This window comes from Pantherophis guttatus, chromosome 1 (assembly GCF_059756535.1).
Source record: "Pantherophis guttatus breed Tessera chromosome 1, ASM5975653v1, whole genome shotgun sequence".
Taxonomy (NCBI): Eukaryota; Metazoa; Chordata; class Lepidosauria; order Squamata; family Colubridae; genus Pantherophis; species Pantherophis guttatus.
Genome location: NC_142063.1, coordinates 198,144,720 through 198,171,975, shown reverse-complemented (window position 1 = coordinate 198,171,975; position 27,256 = coordinate 198,144,720). Strand labels below are relative to the sequence as shown.

Sequence of the window (27,256 nt, the reverse complement as noted above, 5' to 3'; positions counted from 1 at the left end):
ATAAATATACAATTCCTTTTTCTCATCCAGATCTGGATTCTGTTACATTGCAGTATTCTGTTGGAAATGACCATAACATTTTGATGTTATTGATCAAAATAATAATGACAGGGGCTATGTATGAAAGCTAGCTATAAAGGCAAAAAGGATAATATTTTGAGGATTTTGGGAAGATTATCCACTCATTGCTCTCACTAGCTTGAGCTATATGCAGTTCTTTACTACCACTACCCTCACTGAACTTAGGCTCACAACAGAATAAGACCTCCCACACTTAATTTCAATACTGTGCATTGTATTACATTTAATCAAATGGTCCTCAACTTCTGATAGGGATCAAAAAATTCATTGTTAAGCAGTCATTAAGTGAAGCAAAAAAAGATTTTACAATCTTTTTGCCATCATCGTTAAGTGAATCACCCACATGTGCTTAGAGCTCAAAGCACTGTTAGAGAACCCACACACACACTTTACTGTCTGTTTCTGTTTCTGTTGCTCCCCTGTGGGAGGAGGTTTCGAAGTATTTCTAGCAGGGCTACCTGATTCTGTAACAGCTTTGTTTCCTATGCCATCAATCTGGTAAACTTGCAAGATTTGTTTTTCTTGCCATGTACATGTATACATCCGAACTAGACTGTGTTGTTTGTCTGTGTCATAGAATATATGTATAGAATATATACATGCATAATTTTGTATTTATTTATTTATCTATTTATCTTGTCATGTTTATGTTTATATTAGAGGTGGAGACCCATTGAGAGCTGTATGCAATGAAATTTCATTTTGATGTTTAGTATACATTCAAAGTGACAATAAAGTTATTCTAGCTCTAAGTCTTAATTGTTAAACGAAACATCGTGCGACTGCAACTTGTGACCACTTGCCAGCTTTGCATGTTGGAAATTGGCTGGAAAGGTTGCAAATGGTGATCACATTGCTGCAGAATGCTGCAGTTGTTCATAAGTGTCAGCCAATTGAAAAGTACCCAGATTGCAGTCATATGATGTTGCAACGGTCATAAATGCAAGGGCTTAAGGCACATCTTAAGTCAGGACTTAAAACTGATGTTAGTCGCTTTTTTCACGGCTATCATAATTTTGAACAGTTGCTAAATAAATGGTCATAGATCAAGGATTTTAGGTATCTTTAGTGTCATAAGGATACTTTCAAATTTAATTGATATTTTGCACCAGTTAAGATGTAAAAGTAGCATTTCTGAACAGTCTTTTCCTAAAACAATACATGGATATTTTGAATATGATAAATTCAATTGATTGTAATGTAGTGTAATGGTTTGTGGCTTGAAAAATGACTCTTTTATCTAATGGTGCAATCCTATGTACACCTACTGAGAAGCTAATTCCATGGAATTTGTTGTATCTTAACATACCTGAATTGAGGGAGATGACTGCGGCTGCTTTAAAATGTCTATGGACTTTAATGAAAATAATTCTTGAGTTATATAGTGCTAAATTTGTTTTGTTCCAGTATTTGTTTCTGAAATTAATACTTGTCTTTCCCCTTAATTGTATTGTCAGGAAACAAATTATGCATAACTAGCACTATAAGTGTTTTCTGGCAATTTTGTCAAATACACAATGGAAAGATAAGTACATTCTTATTCTGGTAGAATCATGCAGCATAATAATGAGACTTAAAAATATTATTCTATTCCAGTTGGCGCTGTCTTGTGGAACAGGATGATTGCAAGCTAATTAGTCCATGAGCAGTTTCAATTCTGAAAGTTTCATATTTGTGCCACTCAAGTTTTCCAAGTGTGACATGGATATTTCTAAAGGAGGCACCCCAGACAATTACTAATGGTGGCTCAGCAGACTGATAGCATTGTGATTAACACCAGCTGTCTGCAATTACTGTAAGTTCGAATCTCACCAGGCTCAAGGTTGACTCAGCCTTCCATCCTTTCTAAGGTAGGTAAATTGAGGACCCAGTTTGTGGGGGCAATAAGATGACTTTGTATAAATATACAAAAGTATGAAGGCTATTGCTTAACGCGTTGTAAACCGCCCTGAGTCTCCGGAGAAGGGCGGCATATAAATCAAATTTTTAAAAAAAAAGAGAGAGAGGAATGGACCTGTTCAGAAAAAAAAGGGAACAGTATGGGAACTAATACAGAACAACACTAGATGAATAGTCAGGATGAATAGAGGAAATTCTAACCTATCATATAAACTCAGATTATTTTAGATGTCAGACTGAAATACAGAATTAAGAAAAATGTTGATGGAGATTCTCAGTTATTCAGGTCATGGTTGTCCCAAAGGTGCTTTTTCCAGAGGCAACTGGACTTTCTTTTTCTTAGAAGGCATTTTGCTTCCCATCCAAGAAGCTTCTTCAGCTCTGACTGAATGGTGGAGAATGGAAGGATTTATATACCTTGCAACAGCTGATGCAAATGACCAGCTGTCTGCAAAGAATATAAATCCTTCCATTCTCCACCATCCAGTCAGAGCTGAAGAAGCTTCTTGGATGAGAAGCAGAACATCTTCTAAGAAAAAGAAGGAAGTCCAGTTGCCTCTGGAAAAAGCACCTTTGGGAGAATGAAGAAAAAAAGCATCCATACTGGCTGGAAACTTATAAAGAGTAGAAACACATCAAAAGATATTGATTAGAGAAATCAGTAGGTAGTTATTTTACACTTAGTATGCAAAGCCTTTTAGAAATACATCATCTTTTTAATGTAGAAGAATATAAGATGAAAGTTTTGAAAGTAGTTGAAGTTAAATGATTGAAAAAATAGGGGATCAATAAAACACATTTAGTGAATCTTAAATCTAGTACTAATGGGAAAACAAATTTATTTTAAAAATATTCACTCCCTGCTTCCAAAAGAAAATAAATTCTGAACGAAAAGATCATAGGCTATGATGGCAGAAATTCAAAAAAGGAAGGACAGACTTTCAGATACGGAATTGTAGAGTTTTGACAGTACAAACAAAAAGCACTTTTTTTGTTGTAACATGAAATCCTCTTAATATTTGGCAGAATCATTTACGAAAAATGATACTTCAAGATCCTTCATCTTAAAACATATGAGGTTTCAAAGGTCATAACTAGCACTTTGAATTGGGCCTGGGAACATGTTACTGACATGTTCCTGAGACCCCACGCCAATCAATAAAACACATTGAACTGAATTTTAGAGTAAATCAATGTAGTGTGTACAACGTTGACATGTAGCTTGTGTATGTTCTACCATAGCAAGATCTGCCCTATATCTGTAATGACTGAAGTGTTTTTGACATTGGGTGTCAAAGCTGAATCCAAGAGTATTCCAAGTGAAAAATCCATGTTCTCAAGGGGAATATCCTCTTACTATTTCTAGATTGGTTACTCTGCTAACTGAAAGAATTTCTTATCTTAGTAGGATTAAATTTCAGTTTAGAAGAGAGACACTGTTGTGATTCCATTCACTGTTTGTAATCTTATTTATTTATTAGAGTTTTATCCCACCTTTTTTACTTTACAAATAACTCAAGGTGGTGAATGTACCCTTCCTCCTCCTATTTTCCCCACAACAACAATATTATAAACACAACAGATGTACATTTTCTTAATATTGCATCTATCACCCTAAAAAGGATTTAATTTAATAAATTAACATTTTATATTTATGGAATGGATAGTGATATCAATTGCTAACAAAATATGTCCAATCTATATTCTCTTCTAAATGTGGTACAGGTAGTCTTCAACTAACAACTATTTGTTTATTGACCATTTGAAGTTACAACAGCACTGAAAAAAGTGACTTACGATCATTTTTCACATCCTTGTCATGTGATCAGAATTCAGGCACTTGGCAACCAGTATGTACAGGACTGTGAATATCATCATTGCTCACTCTCATAATATAACTGATCTTTTAAGAATATAAGGACATTGTCCAAAATCTTGAACTCTATAGTTAAGAGTAGTCTGTTAATGAAAACAGACATCCTATTACCCATTGCTTAGTATATTCTGCACTTTTCTGCTATAGCAGGAAGGTAGATTTTCATTCTAATATTATGTAGATCTGTAGGATTATGGATAATTGTATTTGCAATCTATATGTAGTGATGCATTATGTCCTTGCTTTTGTTCTCTAATTTAAATTATTGAAGTGATTAATGAAATACATATTAAAAAAAACACTACAGCAGTAATAGGCAAAACATTTTTTCTTGTTGCTTGACATTATAAGTAGCAAACAAAAGGTACTTTTTCCATTTAATTTGTATGATATTTTGATATTGAGTTGACCATCATGTATCCAAGTAGATCATTACATTAACTAGGTAGTTACAGCTCATGGCCAAGATGGCTTATAGGATTGTCCAAGCACATAATGCAGGTAGTCCTCGACTTATGACCACAACTGAGCCCAAAATTTGTTACTAAGTGAGACAGTTGTTAAGTGAGTTTTGCCCCATTTTATGTCTATACTTGCCACGGATGTTAAGTGAATCATTGGAGTTGTTAAGTTCGTAACACAATTGTTAAATGAATCTGACTTCCCCACTGACTTTGTTTGGTCAGAAGGTCGCAAAAAGTTATCGCATGACCTCGGGACACTGCAACTATCAGAAATAAGAGTCAGTTGCCAAGCGTCTGAAGTTTGACCACATGATCATGGAGATGCTGCAATGGTGCTAGGTATGAAAAACAGTCAGAAGTCACTTTTTTCACTGCCGTTGTAACTTTGGATGGTCACTAAACGAACTGTTGTAAGTCGAGGACTACCTGTACAGGTTCATACTTGAAATGTAAGATATTGTATTTATGTAAATAAATACTGTAGCATTAAGATGCTAAAAGTAAAACAGCTAGCCCTTAATGGAAACCAAGGGGCTGTTTGTTCAAACGCCATTCCTCCATCTAGTTTTTCCCCTCTTCTAGTTTTAATTCCATACAGCAAAGCTGATTATTTAACAATAGCGTTTTATCTCTTTGTATGCTTCCTCCATTCAGTGATACATTACAGAGAGAAATTAAAATACAATGAAGCATATGCTGCAATGAGAATCCATCTCCTGTGTCTAGGACTCATTGACTGCAGGAACAGAACCTGTCCTTAACTTAGCCACATGGCGGCTTCCTTTGGTCTGATTGCGTGACATCCTGTTATATGTGGAGATGCTGTCCTTCTGCCTCGGCTTGAATACGCACAGTAGCTCTTCCTGCAGTCCAAATCTTACAGTGTTAAGCTGCTGTTATTTGAGGGAAGCGAAATGATTAAAAGTGTGGGCCATCTGTGCAGATCCTGTAATTTGTTCAGTGGTTATATAATTTCCTTACTACTCTCTGTGTTCTGGACCACTTTAGCAATTACATTCCAATGGAAGTGTAATTATATTAGTTCAAAAATATGGTCTGTTTGCATGTATACGAAATATTTTTTTTTCTCTAAACAATTTGTATATAAATAATTTGATTTATTTGTATTCGGTCTACACTTGTAGATACTTTTCAATGGAAGCTTTGCAATTATCTTTGGCATAGTTTTGTCTAATTAGCCTGTACTTAGTGATTTGAGATGTCTGTCAAAGACTGTTAGCAGAAAACATAGTGAGTTAAAAACTAATGTGATGACCTCATCTCTGTTCGGTAAAGCTCTGGAATACAAACTACGTTTGAAGAAAGAGCGTTGAAATTGTATCAGTCCATTTTATGCTGCAAATTAATTGGCTTTCACATGGATACCAATTTCATTTAACCATTTTAATTATGGGGGAAACGCGGGGGGGATCAGCACTGCATTATTTGGCTTATCGCATCTACTTGAAAATATTTTTCTGGTGTTTGGTTTTTTTAAAAAAAAAAAAACCACGGAATCCTGCTGTTCTCTGAAATTATTTTCCTCCCTGCTCACACGCGAGGCATTAAGTCACATTCATTAGCTTAGCAATTACATAAAACCGCACATGCATTTGCATGTGCTGTCGCTTCTTACTTTTCAAAACGATGCGAAGTGCGACTGTGATAGCTGGCTCTTTAATATTTGGGCACTGTACGTCTACAATAGGTGTCACTGTGCTGCTAGTCCAATTGTTATTGGTGACTTCAGCGATTGGGCTAGGATGCTGCTCGTCTGGCTCCATCTGCAGGGCTCTAATGCCTCCTGTGTGCAGATCCCTTCAGCACACAAGTTGAGGCAGCTGACGAGCAGGCAGCACACATCTTTGCTCTTCTACTTGCTTTGCCACAGCCTAGCGGTTTCAGGTGATTCTGCCTCCAGACCTTTGGAGGAGGGGGGAGAGAGAGAGAGAAGGGGGGAAAAAGAAAGCTCTGGCGAGCAAATGAAAAAGGGAATCACAATGGGGAGACGTTTAACCAGTCAAGCCCTGGATCAAACTTAAAAGCCGATCTCTTATTCAGCACCCTGGAAAAGGTCACCTTGTCTTTGCTGAGGGGAAAAAAAAAAGAAGAAGAAGCACACACTCAGCTTTGCTGCTCTTTTATTTGTACCTTCTGCTCCCTCTGTTTACCAAGTAAGGCTCTCTGCTTACACAGACAGAGATACTCATGGTAGATGACAAGGGAAAGAACATGAAATGTCTCACCTTCTTCTTGATGCTTCCAGAGACAGTTAAGAACAGGTCCAAGAAAAGCTCGAAGAAGGTAAACAGTAGTAGCAGCAGCAGCAGCAGTAGCAGCAGCAGCAGTGGCGGCGGAGGCAGCGGCAGCAGCAGCAGCAACAGCAAATTACCTCCAGTGTGCTATGAAATCATTACCTTGAAGACTAAAAAGAAGAAAAAGATGGCTGCTGATATTTTCCCCCGAAAGAAACCGGCTAACAGTAACACAACTACTGTCCAGCAGTATCACCAGCAAAATATCAATAACAACAATATTATTCCAGCTCCCAACTGGCAAGGGCTGTATCCCACCATCCGAGAAAGGTAAGGAAGTTTGGCTCTGTTTCTTTCTTGAGTTTACAAGTCCTGGAGCAGCATGCAATGAAATGTTTTATTAGCACAGGATCGTTCATTAAAACTGAGAAAAGGGGAAATGTTTCTCCTTTCCAACAGTGTAGTTCTTGTCTTTTGATAATGAAAATTACATTCTCATGCAAGCCATTTTAACCTCATAATTGTTTGTGCTCATAAAAAATGTATTTTTTATGTATTAACTTTCAGATGTTTGCACAGCTTGGCACTTTCACTTTGAGGAAAGTTTTTTCCAAAGTTTTTTGTAATGGAATCCTTATTTTAAAAACACTAAACCTTGGAATATTTAATTATCATTGCTTTCTGTTTTTAATTTTCTCAGTTTGATTTTTAATGAAATCCTTTAAAGAGCTTCCAACAAAATGAATTGCGTGTGTTGGGAGATAAAGCTTGATGCTAAACACTCCCAATTAATATATTGCTTCTGTTTATAGAAATGCAGTGATGTTCAACAACGACTTGATGGCAGATGTTCATTTTGTGGTTGGGCCACCAGGTGGGACCCAGCGATTACCAGGACACAAAGTAAGCAAGAACTGCAGTAGCAGGTCTGACATGGGAGTGTGAGGGGAATATCTACAATTCCTACTTTAAATTCATATAAATGGCTTGAATCCTGGAACTGGTATACTTAGAAATACTGTTAAATAACTTTGCCTGTGAAATGTTCTAATAATTTCCTTTCTAGTTAACACATTTTTGCAATACTGGTAGAAGATCTGTTGCAGAATTTTATGTGTGATTTGTGACACTATCCCGATGTTCTTCCAGATTGCTACCATCTTTTCCCCCACAACTAGTTCTAATTCTTACAAAAATCCTATGATAAAGTCTGAGATATAGTCTTACCCAAGGTTGCTGCAAGAGTGGGGTTTGATAAGCCTACTTTGCCCAAGCACCTTCTAAGTGCTGTAAAATGGACTTCAATTCTAATAATAGTAATTCATAATGGGAGCTAGAGGTGAGTGAAATCATAGCCCATCGGATAAGGAGGGCACAAGATGCGGAAGCCTGTTCCAAAATGCTACAGCTGCTTGGCTCTCAGCATGAATTTCTTAAGCTCTTTTAGGAAAGCAATAGATATATTGAAGAACTATTTCTTAAGATGAAAAGAAAAACCCAGCATTCCCCTACTTAGTTTTGAATGGTGAAAACCTTAATTGCCTTCAACTAGGCCTTCTTTTTTTAATACACATGTCACTCTAGTATATCTTTTTTTTTAATAGCCTGAACTGATATTTTCTTTTTGTTGAAAAAAAAAACCAGTATGTCTTAGCCGTTGGAAGCTCTGTGTTCCACGCAATGTTTTACGGAGAGCTTGCTGAGGATAAAGATGAAATCCGTATCCCAGATGTGGAGCCTCCTGCTTTCCTCGCTATGCTAAAGTAAGCAAGCATCTTCCTTCAGTTGCTGGAAATGAATTAGAAATGAATTAGTTTGCTCTAGAAATGTCAGTGTTAAAAAGTTGTGTATCATTATAAAAAGAAATATCTCCATCTTCGCTCCAAAAATGGTCCCTGTGTTAGTTTTAAAACTTTTAATATGCAAAATTTATATTTTCCCTGCCTCCCCCACTTTCTCCCACTACATTTTGCATGTCACTTACAACTTTGGGGCAAACTATTAATACATTATACACAAAAGAAGATATATGATAAGTTTAAAAACATGAAAAGAAAATCCAAATCAATCATTTCATATATATCCTGATAAAAATGTTTGCATTACGACTTTAAGTAAAGCCCACAGTGTTTTCCCATTCCTCTTCAGTGCAATTGTCATTTCATAAATCTGTCAAATGAATTCATCATGATAGCATTTTTTCCTAACGGCTGCATAAAATCTAAAATGTTAACAACAATTGGTTTCTCCAAATATATTTGAGGCATTTTAATATGGAACTGAAGATAGAACATGCATTTTTCTTTTTTTAGCGATTCTTCACTCCATCTGGCTTGCTTCTCTTGTGCAATGAGTGGGATGTAAAGAAAAACAAGTTGCTTTCTTACTGTGCTTTCCATAAATTCAAGTAGAAGGTGTATCTGAAAAGATTTATTATTATTTAGAAACATTTATTGATTTGTGCTATGGTTCATTTTTTAAAAAACCATATTACATCTTAATAATGTGGGAGTTGGATTCCCCCTGCCCCCCAACTTTGGATAGCTATCTCTTAACTGTTACTGTCTTAATTAAATTGTCTGGATGATAATAAAACATTACCACACAGTGTGTGAGGAATATGAAAGGAAGTTATACAAAACAGGATATCCAGCAATAAGATGTCATTGTGTCATGACATGTGGCTCGACATTGAGAATTCTCAAAGTTGATTGTGATTGTAATATTTAAATATAAGTGTTAGATTTTAATTACTAAGATTGCCAGCATTACCATATATTTAGATATTAAGCATGAACTTTAGCTAAATATCTTTAGGTAAACTTTTTGATAGTTATGTTTTCAGTAAAACTGGAGTACTGCTTGATTGACTTCAAAAACCCCATAATGCTCTATGTTGCAAGTATTAGGAAATGTATTTGGTGAAATACCATTAATATGTGCCTAGTGTACTGTACTTCTATAGCAGATTTCAGGATTGTTCAGGAATCTTCAACGGTGCTCTTGATTATATTTCTTATGTGTACTGTACTAAAAACCTACGGTTTATACATTTTTTCGTCCAATAAAACACAATTCCACGAGTCGGAATTGCACGTTAACAGCTTTTCCAAACCAGGGCCCCTGCAAATACATTAGGGAACTACAACTTTCAAAATTCCTAGCCATCATGAGACTGATTTTGTATAGGAGCAGTTTTGCTAGGCTTCAGCTTGGCAGGCTTTTTATTATTATTATTATTACTATTACTATTTTCCCAGTCATTGGGGGTAACAGAGAGGGAATCTCAGCTCTTTACAGGCATAACTGAGGGGCCTGAATCAAGTCTGTCTTGGAGAAAGAGATGCTGAATGCCTCATTTCATGGTGTTATGCTTGCTACAGTGGGTTCTTTCTGCAGATGCAATGGGAGACTTCCCAGCAGCAGAGCTCTCCCCATCAACAAAAGCTAGCAAAGAGGCATCTTCACCACATTCTAATTATCTTTAGCAGATAACAATCCATGTTTAAGAATGTTCAACTGAAAGCTCCACTTTCTACTCAGGTGAATCTCTTTCCTTAACAGGCTTTTACTTCATTGACTTTGTGTTCTGGAAAAGTCTTAGGTTGGTGGTATAGGTTACAGCAGCATCAGTATTCAATGGAGTTTAGGACTGCCCTAGGAATAAACAATCAGTGCCCAGTAGCAGGAAAAAAAAGAGTGGAACTCTTTTTAATAAGAGCGTACCTGAAATTGGCATTTCCTCTGCACTTTGAAACTTTTCCCACTTCCAGATAGCAAGTAATGTTTAAAAGGTTGCATAGTTGTCTTCATTTTCTCCCACTAGGAAATCAGTAGTGCTCAAGCAAATTTCAACACCAGATTCTCCCATCTTTTTCTGTAACTATTAGAATAGAATAGAAATAGAAATAGAACAGAATTCTTTATTGGCCAAGTATGATTGGACACACAAGGAATTTATCCATTCTAATCGGCAGAACGTCTATTGAATGCCAATTTTAAACATACGCAGCCTGGCCATGTTTCACTTCAACGATGGATTGCGTTGTGCGAAGATTGTGCGAAGCTAAGATCAAAACTATAGCAAAGAGAAGAATCCCCTGTCTGTTCATATCTTCCAAATAAATTGCCATGTTCCTTTTAGCTCCATGGCTGGATTTGGAAGTCAGAAAATGACAAGCACCAGAAAAAGTGTACTTTACAGCAAAGTACTTTGAAGCACAGCTCACTAGGGAATACACTCCCCCCCCCCATCTCTTCAAGTCTAGCTACTTCCCCCTGAGGGGGCAAATTGGAGCATTTCTCATAAATGTGCATGTAGACAGTGATAGAACAAGGTCTCTGAAGCACTTATTTACAAGGAAGAAAAGCCAGTTAAGACAGAGATAGCCCAACACTGTTCCTTGAGTGTTCTAAAATAAGGGCTATAAGAACTCTACTAGATTAAACATCTAATGGGGGAGGAGAAGAAATTAATTGAGTGTCTTGCCAATTTTGACAGTCACTCAGGAAATTATTGTTGTCTTCCCACTCCTCCTGGAATTCAGAAATATTAATCGAATAAGCTTCCACTAAATCAACTAAGAATACAGAAAGGTATTGAATACCTGTTTACTCTTTTTAAAGCCACCTAAGCCAGAGGTCTTTGCATTGTCTTGTGGCAGAACAATCCATATGACTGAGTGGCTGAAGTATCTTTTGTTGGTGGTGAACATTGTTATCAATTCCCTTCACCACCACCTTCCCCCAGTGTAACTTTCACAGTAATTTACCATAGTGGAAAATTTATGGAGCTGCCAGAGCTTTAGTTTATTAATTGGTTGAGCAGGGAATTAAAGCTGCAGTTTTTATTAGGTTGTTTCTGTCATGGTGGCTGCATTCATAAGAAAGTTAACTCTGTGTTTCTATTAACTGTGATCCACCGAAGAAGCCAAATCAGTCTTTGTCAAGAGCAAAACCAAGTCCAATCTTGATTTGTATTGTCCTTTGACAGGATTGATCCTTATAACCCGGACTGGCATAATTTTGCTGTATTACCATTTGCTGTTTAGCTCTTTTACCACTAGCAAATTGCAAAGATGGGTCTGTGTATCAGTGTGCTGTCCTCAGAGGTTTTGGTGGCAAGTAAAAACAAAATCTTTTTCTCCTCTTCTTCTCCTCCTTGGGATGTCCAGCGGCAACTTAATTGAGAAGTGAAAAGGCAGTGGAATGTTTCTCTGATGGACTTTGTACCATCCAAGCAGATTTGTCATATTTTTTTTCCCTTTCAAATAATTAAATCTGTGAATTGGGATACATATTAAGAATATAAAAATATACTGAAAACAAAATAATTAGTATGAGGTACAAGTAATCCAAGACATCACCTGGAGGTGCTGCTTTGGAAAGATTGTTTCCTTAGTGAATTTAGCCATTTTGGAACAATTAGACAAGGGTTCCTTCCTTTCCTGATTAAATGCCTCTTCCCACATTTCTTCTTTCCATCCAGTTTTGTTGCTTTCTTTCTCCATCCCTTTTCACTAGAATGACTTTTTCTTCTCACCCGATCTCCATCCTGAATTTTCCTCTTTGGAGGAATTTGTGTATGTCCTTTTGTGAGAACAGTTTGCGTGAGACAAGTTCATATAGGTAGATTTTGGAAATGGCGCGTCTTATTTGAGCTTAATTAGTTTTTACAAGTAGTCCTTGGCTAACATCCATTAGATTATTCAAAATTACAGCGGTACTGGGAAAAAATGATGTATGACTGTTCCTCTGAATTCTCTGGGGTTTTCTGCACTCTTGCAGTCACATGATTGCAATCTGGGCACTTGGCTGCCTGGCTCACAATTACAACCTTGCAGGAATCATGGTTATCGCCATTTGCAACCTTCCCTGCTGGCTTCCCCACAAGCAAAGTCAATGGGGAAGCTGGTAGGAAAAGTCCCAAGTCATTCTGGTAAGTTTCTCTGGGTTTTCCTGCATTCATGCTACATCATGCCCTCCACCCCATGGCCTTTTTATACTTGCACATCCTACCTCCTGCACTCTGCTGCACTATGCCTTCCATCCCGTGGCCTTTCTGCACTTGTGCTGCGCCCTCTAACCTATTTTCTTCCTGCACTTGCAGGGTGCCACAACATCCTCCTCCTCCTCCCCCTACTGGGCTTTCCAGGGCTTCTCCACTCCCTGTAGCACTGCTTCCCACTGAATGAACCCCCACGCATCTTGGACTTGAGATAGCAACTGGGACTACTGGGATTGTCACTAAGTGATGCAGTCACTTGATGTGCTTTATATCCACATTTCTTAGTGATGGCAATCCCAAACCCACCTGTAGTTCATTTAATACAATTTTATTTTTTTATCCTATTTAGGTTATGTGGATTTGGGCACGTATACTTTCATACATACATATGTGTATATAAGAGTATCACGTGCACAGACTTATGGCAGAGGGATTGGTTTCAACTGGAATTGGCAACTAAGGTTAACAAAGGGAGAAATTCAGCACTGAAAAAGTTCTTTTTTTAAAACCATCTAAATAGTTGTTTATTGTTAGATAGGTAGGGGATTTTCTTAAACCCATATTGTCATTTTTGGGGGGTCAAATAGTGTATTACTATAACCATGAACTATTATATAGAGATTTACACAGAGCAAGTTACAGAACCATGGCATTGTTCACCAAATTGATACAAAAGATTTGTAATATTAAATGGGAGAATCCTTTTTTCTAGTCAGTTGCTATGGTCTTCAAATGGTTGGCTCACAACCACCTTTATTGGCTGACATACAAAAGAAGCTGTGCATGGGGAGATTTGTGAACAACATCTTAAAACATGTTGTTCCTATCAGAATTTATAAATCTTACATGTTATTAAAAAAAAAAAACCATCCCACCTAAATCACCATAAATCCTCTCTTTTTTACTATTAGCTAGTGCATCCATGTAGGCGTGCAACACTATAAACGCATGTGGGTTTTTTGTTTCTGTTTTTTAAATCTGACAGGTTCTTAACTATCCTGAGAATTATATGCTCATTTGTAAGGCATATAAAATATGCTCTGCAAAATCTGCTGTATATGATATAACTGGCCACAATGACAATTTAACATTGTGGACACTGCCAAACTATTTCACCAAAAATAATAGCTGCTATGGTGGATCAAGTTATATATATGCAGTAAATAGACCAATTAGGTGTTCCCTTTAAATTTTCCACCATTTGACGCTAGGGAGATGGGCTTGTTAAATAAACTTGGTTAGCTCAGTCAGAATTAAACAGGAGATTAGTTTCGTTTTCCAACTGCATTTGTTTCATTCCTCTGTGCCTAAGCACAATGCGAGGGTGAGGTGCAAAGAAAGCAGGATCAGATTGTGGCTAAGGATGTAATTAGAAGCTCCTGTTAACTCACACTTCGATTTGTGAAACGACATCATAATTTAAATTCATTATGTCATTTTTTAAAGCAAGTCATGGCTGCTGCCTAAATGAGTTTAATCATAAAAAAGAATCATCACTCAAATGTATGCAAGCCAACAATGTATGACAGTATTGTGGAAGAAAAAAAGAAAAGTTTAAAGTTTGCCTTCTACTGGTGATTTGTAAAATAGATTGTAAATTATCCTACACTTACATACAAGTTTTGAGGATAAAGAATTTGTTAAATATGGATGTTATTTGGTCAGCAACCTAAATTGTTGTGTACAAGTTGCGATTGAGGGAAGTGTTTCCCAGAATACATTAGTGTTCTATTTTCAGTATTGTAGGAAAATGTTATCCCCCCTCCCATCTGCTAAAATATTAGAATGACGTGTATATTTATTTATTACAGATACATATATTGTGATGAAATTGACCTGGCTGCTGATACGGTTCTAGCAACTCTTTATGCCGCCAAGAAGTACATTGTTCCTCATCTCGCCCGGGCCTGTGTGAATTTCCTAGAGACAAGCCTGAGTGCAAAAAACGCTTGTGTGTTGCTTTCCCAGAGCTGCTTATTTGAGGAACCAGACTTGACTGAGCGTTGCTGGGAGGTGATCGATGCACAGGCCGAGCTGGCTCTGAAATCGGAAGGCTTCTGTGACATTGACTTCCAAACCCTTGAAAGCATTCTCCAAAGGGAGACCCTGAATGCCAAAGAGATTGTGGTTTTTGAAGCTGCCCTCAATTGGGCTGAAATGGAGTGTCAACGGCAAGAGTTACCTCCTAGCATTGAAAATAAGCGCAAAGTACTTGGGAAGGCGCTCTATCTCATTCGCATACCCACCATGGCCCTAGATGACTTCGCCAATGGGGCTGCTCAATCTGGTCTTCTGACCCTCAGTGAAACAAACGATATCTTCCTTTGGTACACAGCTGCCAAGAAACCAGAGCTGCAGTTTGTGAGCAATGCCCGCAAAGGCCTGGTCCCTCAGCGCTGTCATCGCTTCCAGTCATGTGCCTACCGCAGCAACCAGTGGCGCTACAGGGGCCGGTGCGACAGCATCCAGTTTGCTGTTGACAAGAGAGTTTTCATTGCTGGGTTTGGACTCTATGGCTCCAGCTGTGGATCAGCAGAATACAGTGCTAAGATTGAACTCAAGCGGCAAGGCGTTATCCTTGGACAAAACTTAAGCAAGTATTTCTCAGATGGATCTAGCAATACTTTCCCCGTGTGGTTTGAGTATCCAGTGCAAATCGAACCAGATACCTTTTATACGGCTAGTGTGATTTTGGATGGTAATGAACTCAGCTATTTTGGGCAAGAAGGAATGACAGAAGTCCAATGTGGCAAAGTGACTGTGCAATTCCAGTGTTCTTCAGACAGCACCAATGGCACTGGGGTTCAGGGAGGGCAAATTCCAGAACTTATTTTTTATGCTTGAAGGAAAGGTGGGTTCGCAGAACACTCTGATTTTATGATGTATTGTGTCTGGTTCAGGCCAATTTCATGCTTAGCTTGTTGTCCGCAGATATATATGGTCAGTTCAATTAGGACACTCCTAAATGCAGTGAACAGTTTTAACTCTTGCTGTACTTTTTATTGTCTACATGTATTTCTTCTACTACATGCTCCCAAGATCAAACTAACAAATTAAGTGTTAAAGATTTTCGGCTTTAGCACAGATGGAATGCCTTATTAGTGAAGAAAGTTGTCATTTTTTTCCCATGCAGTGTGTGTCAAGGGACATAACTTGTCTGGTCTCTACTTTGCTGCTATTTCCTGTCATTTTGATTTATGATTTATTTATTTTTGCTCCTCCATACAGTAGGCTTCTTCAACACCTCAGAATTAAAAGTGTCTTTAGTCTTTTGCCATTTGGATGCGACTCAAACTTAGAATTGAGGCTGGTTTAGCTGCAGCATCACCACGCCTGGGCTGAGGTTTTCTAGAGGGAACATAGGAGGTCTTCAAATGCCAACCATTTGAAGGCCATAGCAACTGATTGGAAAATATATAAAATGTGATTTGCCCTGAATTGCTTTGCAAATACTGGCATTTCGTATTTAGCTTATGTTATGGAAGACAACAGCAAAAACTCAGGTTTTTGGGGACAGTTGCTTTTTAATTAACCTTAACCTTTTTTTTTTTTTTTTAGAAAGCTCTTTTTCAAGGAAACTGTTGATATTTAAAATACATTCATGCATTTTTGATTGCCAAGGATTACTTCTGGGAAGCCTTCCCTAGTTGGTAGCCTTCCAGATGTATTAGTGAAGTTCCTACTATCGTCAGAGTACATTCAGGACAGGAATGATGGCAACTAAAGCCTTTCATACAAGGGGAACCTACTCTGAAGTATTATATAATGGCATTTACACTATTACAAAATCTCTCTGATAGTTACTTTTCTTTTCAAGGGAAAGTAACTACATTTTATTTAATAAAGTCTATTAGATTTCCAGTGTCAGAAAATGTGTAGCAAAAAAGCAAATAATGAGTTTTGTGAATTTTATTTGCCCACATACCATTTTAAAGATACGTGGTTTTTTTCCAAGTAGTAAAAATACAGATATTATTTAATGCTTCACATATTAAACTAACTAGTGGGGCATTTAAACAGTAGAAGCAAGTAGGTTTGAAAGCTCTGTTTTTGAATGAGCAAGTAGACTGGACATTATGCAGTTTGGTTAGAATATGAATATTCACCCAATTATAAATTTTGAAACATATCCCAAATTTCTAGATGTTAATTTTTTTTCTCATCTGATTTCCTCCACATCCTATAGTTTTCACTGTCTCCAGCCAGGGATTCCTGGTATTTGTAATTTAACACAGGTTGCAGCAGAATTATTGAAGGGATTTGAAATTTGCCAGGCTCATACAAAATAATATTTGTTTAACTTATCAGACCCTATGACTTCAACAAACTAATTTTTTTTAGCTTATCATTAAGTGTAAATGTGACCATTAAGATTGCTTGTGAATCTGTTTGTAGTTTTCTCTTTGACTACAGAAGTATACTTTTTAGCACAAGTATAAATTACTGCTTTGTTATATACAGATCACAATAAGACTATCAAATTTGGGCTGCAAAATGCCATGCAAATGCAGCAAACAAAAATACCAAGTGAGATTTTTGCAACCTGGAACTGGGAACCCTGCAGAATCTGGAATATTTGTGACAAATATTCCTTGCCTAACTTTTGGAGATTTCTCAATTGTCAGTCAAAGCTTTCCTTTTCCAGATTTTTTAAAAAATTGGTTGGAATATCTGCATTTCTAACAAGAAAAGGTTCAGGTTGGCAGGTAGCTTTAAAAAAAAGAGAGATGATAAAAGTATAGGTGAATACCATGTTTGTGAAATAGGAGACACTGCCTCAAAAAAGCAACCCCTATGTGTTTCAGTCTAGAAAATAACTTAAGTATTAGTCTGAAATAGATTTGTCCCAGTTTTCTGTTTACAAGTAAATATAAGTGCATCTCGCTACAGTGTAGCTCCTTAGCACAACATTTTATTGTCCTAGTTATTAGAATAGTGGCTTTAACTCTGAGGCATCCAGAGAATCTGAAGTTTTCAGTAAAATAACAAAAACACGATCCCATTGCAAGTTTTCCTGCTTTTGTATAGATAACAACATGTGGGGCTTCCATCATGATGATTCAACACTGCTTTCATCATTCTGCCCCCGTGTCCCATGCCACCAAATATCTTTGTGGATGCCTCCAGTCTCCAACAGCTTTTCCTAATTTGTGGTTTCTTATTGAATTCAAACCACAATGTCCAAAATTCTCTGGCCAGCACAACCATTGGGAGTCCTAAAACATTTTGGGACTTGAAATCCTGATTCCTGGTTTCGTTAAATATCTGTGGTGCCCCAAATAATACTTGAACACGAGAACATTTAGCAGTAACAGTTTCTCAGCAATGCAGTATATTAAAAATATACCCACAAAACAGAAGCTGTCCTTAAGAGCAAATGCTACTCCTGTGTCTCCTACATTTTTACCATCACAAATAATAGTATTTAAAAAAATACTTATTTACATTTCTCAGAGGGTATGGAGTTGCTTTTCAAAGAAATGTAAAGGATTACATTCTCACAACTTTTAAGTATGAATCAAGCACTGGATTTAGACTAGAGTGAGCAGAGGTCAAAGCTCTTTTCAGTTATAAAATTTGCTCCATATTCCTGATTTCTTATGGAAAAAGCTAGTCTCAATCTAACTCTCATCATAACATCAACATGAGGCTATAGTTGGGTAAACCATACATATTGCCCGAGGTCCTTGTAGGAAGTACTAGATAAAAGCATCTGGATAATTTGTTTGGGAGAAAATGCTCCTCTCTTAAGTTATTTTTTTTTCCCTAACCCGATTAATTTTACATGTTTCAGATATGCCAAATAAAAACACCATGAATGACATTTATTTAAGGAAGACTGATGGCATTACCTTAAGGTGAAATGAATCCAGTTTCCAGACATAGGTCACATCAGTTGCCCTGTGCCCTTTCAGCCTCTAGATGGCAGATGTACACTGCTACTTTTAGCTTTACCCCTCTGAAGCACATGGTGTTTCAAAGGTCTCAGTTATATTCTGGAAAATATGTATTGATGGTAAATATTTGTAGATGATGAACAATGAAACTGGAATTAGTATAATCACAATCATTCCTGAAGAGAGAAATGAATTGTCTCTGGCACCAGATTGCTCAGCTTCCTTTTTTTAGGGCCACAGACCCATGTATTGAATTTTTCCTTCTTTGTTTTTTTTTTCCACAAGTAGACAGTTTGCCAGAATAAATATGGGTAAATATCTAACTTACCTTTATAAATAGTTCTCATATAATAGTGTGATCCTAAATTATCTTTAAGTTCTTCCCTACATTTCAATGTATTGTTTTCTCTTTTCCACAAACGCAATGCCAGTGAAACCAAAATGTATCACTGGGTGTCAAAAATGGTAGCCACATGCATGTCCTACTTCACAGTAAAATCAAATAATTACTCCTGAGAAATAGATGGAACAGTGGGCAGATCTCCAAGTAAGATTTCCCAAATTTGGGGGAAATGATATGGGTTCAGAATTTTAAATGTATTGAATTTGATTTCCAATTCTCACGTTGCTTTTTGTCTTGAAATGACTTATTTTCAAGGATGAATACTGGAAAGGTATTTATACTTTTTCTCTACAACTATGAAAACTAAAAACAATGAATTTCACAAGATCCTTGAATAAGAGAAGAAATCTCTGCAGTAGTGTGTGACCATATCTATACCACCAAATATTTGCATTTTTTTCCTGATGTTCAGTGCCCCTGTATGCAATACTATATATGTCTGTTCAGGCATCAATTTTTCTGGCTTCCCTAGGAATCATTCCTTGGTAAGTGTGCTGAGCTGCAACTTTAAGCAGTCAACTATATAGTGTGTATTGCATGAGGGTTGTTTTTGCAGTTATAACTCCTAATGTTAGCTCATTATTTTCAGCATACATAACCTGTCTTTCTAAATTCTAAAAGAGCACATATTAAATATTAGAAAATATTGAGAAAATCAGAATTAAAAAACTAAAAGGTAGTAGCTGCAGTTAATAACAGCTTTAAAGAGGTATTTTGTAAAAGCTTGGAATAAAAATTGACTTCACTACCAGTCTAATAGCAAGGCATAATAGGGCCGAGAAGATCTCCTTTGGGAGGCTGTTAAGATAAATGACTACTTGAAGTATCTGTCAAATCAGAACGAAGAGTCTGAGTACTAATATATTGATCAGGAAAAAGCTACCTGGAATGAGCTCTGTGTGTCTCTGTGTGTGTGTGTGTTGGCTCTTGAACACATAAAAAGCAGATGGAAGCCAACATTTTCTTTGCATGTTACAAATGAAGAAACTTTCAAATTTTGTTCTGTAGTTATACAGTGAAATTTAAAAGACGATTCAATTATTTAAATAGCAATGTTATTATGAAGGTGATATATGACTTTTAGGACTGTATTTATCTAGCCTTTGGTCTGTTGTTCCCTTCCAGGGAGCAACTTGGAAAGAGCTTTGAGTACTTACATTTTCCTTGCCAAATAGAATAAAACAAATATAGTTACCTGTACTTCACTCAATTTAGTATTCTTTTGAATGCAGGATATGTTTCTGAACTAGAGAGGTCTTTTTTCATTATTATTGAACTGTATGGTCTTTAATATGTTTCCATCATCTGGTTTTTGCTAGCAGCAATGGATCAGGCATATTAACTTTGACCCTCTACTCTGTTAATATCCAAGCTAAATTGCATTCAGTAAACTCAATTTATGTTACCTTATGTAGATTGTGGACAGAATGAGAAGATTTGCAGCATCAAACTGTAAAGCAGAAATAACTCCATAGATTTACAGAATTGTCCCCAAATTAGGGCTTTGCCTCTTAACAGAAAGTTCATATCCTAAATTGTTAGGATAATATATTTATAATACAGGTAGTCTTCAACTTACAATCAGAATCGGGGATGGAACTCTGTCCTTAAGCAAAGTGGTTGTTAGGTCAGCCATGCCAATTTTATGATCTCTTTTGCCATGGTTGTTAAGCGAATCACAATTATTAAGTGAATTGCAAAACCATTATGTGAATTTGGCTTTCCCCATTGATTTTGCTTGTTGGATGCCCCTGGTAAGGCCACAAATGGGGATCATATGATCCTGGGACACACTTAAAAGACATGCTGGTTAACAAGTGCCTGAATTCTGGTCATGTGACTGCAGGGATGCTACCACGGTCATAAGTACCGGGACCGATTATAAGTCACTTTTTTCAGTGCTGTCGTAACTTAAAATAATCATTAAATGGTTGTAAGTCATGGACTACCTGTATATTGCTTTAGTCTTCTGGAGCCATCCAATATATTTATCTATAAAGAGCCAGAGATCTAGAAAAAATATAGACAATATTGAAATTATTCTGAATATCATCTTGCAGAGCTGAACTGAACGGGGAAAGAAAGTTATTACTGGATTTCTAATGTAATATATTTTGAGCTGATCTGCATATAATTTAAACTAATAATTCTAATTTCTACAGTACCTATTGCACCGTTGTTTATTTTCTAAAAATGAAAAATTTAAACTCCGTTATTTCAGATACGATTGGTTCTACTTGTGTTTGGAACAGTGCTTGTCTATAGCAACTGATGGCATTATTTATGAAGGACATTTATAAATTCTAAGTACCTCAAATCGAATGTTACCGTACTGTATCTTTAATGTAACAGTGCAGAATTTTAGTAGACACATGAATGTGTATAATCACATTTGAGAGAAAAATAAAAATGAAACTGGTTCTTACACTGTTTTCAGCATGCTTCTGAACCTTCTTAAATGAATAAATGGAATTTTGAATAGGGAAAACCCCCCCCCACCCTCCAGTTTTTCTTTTGGTTTGGTTTTGAATTCCTTCTTTATGAGGGGTACACAAGGGGACATTTCAGGTTCAAGAAACGCTAAAACGCTTACTGATGTGGTAGGTTACAAATTTTCTACACAAGATCCATTTGATGAACAGCCCAAGGAAAGAAAAACTTGTATGTAGGAGGAGAGGATGATAATAGCAATAGCACTTAGACTTATATACCGCTTCACAGTGTTTTACAGCCCTCTCTAAGCAGTTTACAGAGTCAACATTTTGCCCCCAACAATCTGGGCCCTCATTTTACCGACCTCAGAAGGATGGAAGGCAGAGTCAACCTTCAACACATGCACACCTTAGCAGCTCCCACTTGCATATCTTTGGGATGCATCTTTGGGCTGTTTTAATTTACAATAATGTCACTTTCAATATTTGTATCATAGAAAAAAGCTTCAGTATCTTTAATTTTTTCAAGGTATTTTCATCCATATTATATTTGGCATTGAATATGCACCAGATCTTAAGGGTTTTTTTTTTTTTTTTTTTTGAAATTTTCAGGTTTGCATGTAATCCCTTTCTGAGAAAATGCTTGGGGACATTTTAAATTCAACATATCACAGTAGAAATGAGCAATTTGCAAACCCTGGCCCATTTTATAACTACTCCACTGAATGTCGCTTTCCTATCATATTGAGACAGGAAGCAAGCATGAAACTGAAAACTGGTGATAATATGGGGATTGGGGTAGGAATGGTGTTTTTATTTTTTAAAGAAGACATTCTTACCAAGCCCCAGAAATTCCAAGTGCTGCCCAGAAACACAATTTTCAATCCATTTTGCATCATCACAAAACTGACTGCAGTCCTTGCTTTCCTGCCAAAATAATTTACTACCGGTATTTTTGCCCATCACAAGCCTAATAGATCTACCCGCTATTGTTCACCCTTTACTATAAAAGTTGGGATTTGTGACTTAGTCTCCTGACTATTAGCAGATCACTGAACAACTTCCATTTATTTGGTAGCATTTCTGGAAACTGGCACCGCCACATTTTGGCCACTTGATGAACGTGAAAGAATCATAGGATTTAAAGATGGAAGCTGAAGTATTTCACAGTCCAGATGTTTCACATTTCCATTTTTCTATCTTGACACAAACATCACATTACCAAAAATTCTACTACTTTGTTGCTAAAATATCAGTGATTTGGGGATATTAGACACGACATGGTTTATTGCTGCTTTATTTGCTTGTTTCCAACGATGGTGCAGAAAGTAGCTCTTCTAATCAAAGCAATGAAGAATACGGTTTACAAAATTGTCAAAATTGGGGACTAGAAGTGCTTTTATAAGATACTCAAGGGAATAACAGAAATGCATTAAGATCTCTTCAGAGGAAGTTTTATTGAGGCACTAGGACAAATAACAAAGTTTCATTATGGAAAATGTCCTCAAACGGGGAAAAAAGGGGAGGGTGTTTCATCCTGACACTGCTAACTGACAACCCAAAAGTTTCATACTAACTTTTTTAACAGACATGTCCTGCTGATGTTTCCTTTGTCCCATCACCAACCTGCTCTGGGACCAATTTAAGTTTACCTTTATATGGATTGTTTTAAAAGAATATTATTCTTGACACAACACTTATATGAATGAACCACAATACCTGTGACAAAACCATGAGAACAGCCCCATTCAAACAGGCTGAGGCTACAGTAGTTTACCAGTTGCATGTAGGAAACCCACAAATAAGACATCAAAGCAGCTGTTACATTGTGGCATCAGTATTCCTATTATAGAGACCCCCCTAACTCTGAGTCATCAACCTCAGTCATTGATAAAATTCTCTTGGAACTTGTTTTTTGGGCATTATATGCCACAGGTTGATTATTTGCCATATGAAAAAAATATTTCCTTAAATCTTCTACTAGTTAATTTCATTGGGTGGCCAATTATTTAATCCTTGGGTGTTCTATTATTAGGGGAGATGGAGAAAACTACCACTTTCTTTACTATGCATACTTATAAATTCAAGTTGCTTCCTAAACATCTTTCATCTAAATAAACTCAACTATTGCATTCTGTCTTCCAATCTTATCAGTTGCCTTGTTTTTCCATACCTTCCATTTGATTGGATCTCCTCTGTAACATAATGCTACCCCGTGGACTCATCCCTATTCTTTCTGTAGCTTGTATCTAGAAAACTTTCACTATTCTTAATAAATATTCTCATTTTTACTCAGATTTCTATCATTAACATACAGGTACTAGTATATAATTCTGTTCCTACGGTTCCTTCTGCTAACCCATCTGTTATTCCCTTAGTCCAGTATTACTTTCCTACCATGCACTGGTCATTATGGATATATTTATTTCCTTTAGGACCCACTCTCCCAAATCTTTTCCATTTATCCTTAAGGGATGAGTATTCCCAAACCAGAGGAATATTCATATAGGAAGTACTAGTTGAAACTTCTGATTGACTGTCCCACCAAGTTCAGTATAAAAGCTGCTTTGTAACCTTTTTATTGTTAAGCACCAGAGGCCTACAGAGCTGGCATGCCCTGGAATGTTTTTCTAATAAACTTGAACCCCCATCCTGGTACCCAGTGGTGGGTTTCAACATTTTTTACTACTGGTTCTGTGGGTGTGGCTTGGTGGGCATGGCATGGCTTGGTGGGCGTGGTTTGATGGGCGTGGCAGGAGAAGGATACTGTAACATCTCCATTCCCACTCCAGGAGAAGGATACTGTAAAATCTCCATTCCCTCCCCAATCCAGGGGAAGGTTACTGCAAAATCCCCATTTCCTCCCGATCAGCTGGGACTTGGGAGGTAGAGAATAGATAGGGGTGGGGCCAGTGAAAATCTTTACTACCGGTTCTCCGAACTACTCAAAATTTCCACTACCGGTTCTCCAGAACTGATCAGAACCTGCTGAAACCCATCTCTGCTGGTACCACCATTTCATCCAAGAATTGACAACCCTGTTTCTCCCATACCTGACTTTTCTGATAAACAGAAAAGCATTTTTGAGAATACTACTTGAGAAATCTTAGACTTAATATCAGTGGTGCCAATGTGCACCACAATTGTCCTCCCCCAGTACTCTACACTACAAACATACCTAGATGACTTGTGATGTCCATAGCCTTTGCACCAGACAGACAAGCTGTTGCCATAAAGTCTACATACCTGTCCAAACCAATTTTTTTAGTGATCAAATCTTTCATTACAAGAAGCCTCCCCAAGAGGAGAATTTTTGGTAGGCAAGGATATTGGAACATCCTAGTGGAGAGACACGGGATGAAACAGAAGAAAGTTCACCTGCTGTTTCACACCACAGCCTTTCTACCATGCTAGTGATTGTGGGGGGAGGTATGGTGATCATTTGAAAGATTATGTCCTAAAATAGCCCAGCTGACAGGCTAATGGAGTGGAGAAAGTGTGCAGCGGGAAGCAGAATCCATGCTAATGCCAGCTACTCAGGAAATTTGAAAGGTGGTTAAAACCTCCTTTCAGGACTAAGGATGTCAGGACTAAGGATGTCAGGACTAAGAACGACAGTGGAGTGACTTACGAGTAGTTTCCTTTTGTTGTTTTTTCACTATAGACAGAATCTTGCCTGACTAAAGCAACTGTTTGAATAACTGCAGATACATTTTGGAAAAAGCTAGGAAGGAGCCATTTTACCCTCTTTCTGCTGGCCAAACTTTCCAAGCTCCACTATCTTTTGGCCCTCTGGAAAGCAGCCTCTCTTTCCTAGGAAGCCAGACTATATTCCACCACATCAGCTAAGCAATGCTACCATAGCAATTCCAACCCATTTCACCAAGTAAAGCTATTTTGTTTCCATATCGGGGTGATGCTTGATGGGGAGGGAAACACAGCCAAGGGAATCTACACACATTATTACCAGTGGTGGGTTTCAAATTTTTTTACTACCGGTTCTGTGGGTGTGGCTTGGTGGGTGTGGCATGGCTTGGTGGGCATGGCTTGGTGGGCGTGGCAGGGGAAGGATACTGTAAAATCTCCATTTCCTCCCCAATCCAGGGGAAAGTTACTGCAAAATCCCCATTTCCTCCCAATCAGCTGAGACTTGGGAGTCAGAGAATAGATGGGGGCGGGGCCAGTCAGAATTTTTACTACCGGTTCTCTGAACTACTCAAAATTTCTGCTACCGGTTCTCCAAAACTGGTCAGAACCTGCTGAAACCCACCTCTGATTATTACCCTTACTGTATCCCAGATTAAAAGTGAAAGGACTGGACCAGTCACCGGCCTTATCACTGACACTTCATCACTGCTAGAGATCGTTCCCAGCCTTATCACTGACTGGAGATCTGATGTCAGAACAGAGCCATTTATGTTGACATAAATTTTAGACACCTCAGCCCTTGGACGAATGATATCACTGACCTACTATTGAGAAAGAGGCCATAGAAGAAGAGGATAACAGAGAGGCTGTATATCATGCTTTATTTCACAGGCAGGAGAAAGTTGCTATACCAATCAGGTCCCCTGTTTTGATTTATTTCAGCTTAGGCTCAGGTAGGGAAGTACTTGCTAAAGGAAACAAATTTCACCTTTATACAAGGCACCTTGGTGTTGGAAAGCAAGGGCAATCATGCTAGAGAAGGAAGAGAGTAATGCTTCCTGCTAGGAACAATCTCTTCCATCTAGCACTGTATGTCAGTGAGGTGGAAAAGAAATTATATAGAGTAACAAAATTGCTAACCAGCTTCAGCCTTGTTTCCAGCACACCTTTTGGAATCAAATTTACTGAAATGAAGCATCAAATGAACGGGTGTGTGTGTGTGAGAGAGTATGAGAGAGAAAGAGAGTAATTTGATCTGGGAAAGGAGCTAGTAGTAATTGCACCCAGAGAACTAAAAGTGAAATCTATTAGAAAAAGATACCTGGGGGAACAATGTTGAAATGGGGTAGAAATGATGGATTAATAGCTTTTCTACACCTCTAATTTCGGTGTTCCAATAGACTGGATGAGAGAAGATAAACATTTGCAGGGTAGGGAGAAGAACATGCTCACTGGCTGATAAGGACATGTGCATAAATAAAAAAGAGAAATTAGCCAGCCCAACAAAGCCTCTGTGTGAGGTAACAAAACAGATCTGTTTGCCCTCCTTCTGGAAAAAGTGGGCAGGTGACACCTGCTCTTTGGAAGCTCCTGCTAAGACCCAAGCAGATTAGCCAAGGAAGGGGCAGAATGAAAAGCTCTTTCCGAGGTCATTAGTGGAACCGGCCTTGTCAATGAAGTCCTTGATTGGAGAAAGGCAGCAAATTACAGGGCTTTGACAACAGACGGGAAGCTTTTAACTGCTTCTTGCTGTTTTGTCATTTGGGCCTAGTCCCAAGTGGATGCATTAAATGTGTCACGTTTCTAACAAATCACTCACTTTCAAACCAGCATTAAAAGGGAGGGTGGGGAATGGGAAAACCTGTTTGTCTCTCATAGATAGCAGAGGTATTACTCTAAATGTGAACGGTTCATCTGAAAGCTACTCTGGGCCAAGTTTCTTTTCTTTCAAGCTATTTATAATATTTTAGGCAGCCATGGTTCCTTCTGATATATTAATATTTCTAGCAATCTTAACAAACACAGATGTGGGAGGGATCTATAACTTTTCATGTGATGCTACATTTTCAACATGGAACCGTATAATGAACATAGGCAGAAAATCTGATCCTTAGAGTAGGTGAAGAGATTTTATCCCCAGTACATCGATTTCTATACTCCGGCATTACATACCATTGATCATACTGTCTAGGGCTGTGCAAAGCTGTATTTCAGCAATATCTGTAGAGCAACGGCTTCTCTATTCTCCCAGATCTGATTCCATTGTTCTTTGTTTAAAGTCCATTGTTCTTTTT

The 27,256-nt window shown here is 37.6% G+C and overlaps 1 protein-coding gene and 1 long non-coding RNA gene across 5 annotated transcripts in view; one reads left to right on the top strand and one right to left on the bottom strand.

Annotated features, from left to right (window-relative positions):
* Nucleotides 1-21,307, top strand: part of BTBD3 (BTB domain containing 3) — a 31,094-nt gene extending 9,787 nt beyond the window's left edge. The window contains exons 2-6 of one of the 4 annotated variants that reach the window (XM_087882294.1): nt 1,678-1,931; nt 4,975-6,905; nt 7,388-7,478; nt 8,220-8,338; nt 14,394-21,307. In XM_087882294.1, the coding sequence (XP_087738420.1) occupies nt 6,529-6,905; nt 7,388-7,478; nt 8,220-8,338; nt 14,394-15,426 (1,620 nt within the window). In that variant the 5' untranslated portion in view covers nt 1,678-1,931; nt 4,975-6,528 and the 3' untranslated portion in view covers nt 15,427-21,307. Of the gene's footprint in view, nt 1-1,677; nt 1,932-2,618; nt 6,906-7,387; nt 7,479-8,219; nt 8,339-14,393 lie in introns of those variants that run through there. The other 3 variants (XM_087882296.1, XM_034432382.3, XM_087882295.1) reach the window with 3 other exon arrangements.
* Nucleotides 6,670-27,256, bottom strand: LOC117674396 (uncharacterized). Its single transcript, XR_004593837.3, has 3 exons — nt 27,135-27,256; nt 10,302-10,458; nt 6,670-6,745 (listed from the first exon to the last, which is right to left on the bottom strand). It is a non-coding gene; the product is annotated as an uncharacterized LOC117674396 (long non-coding RNA).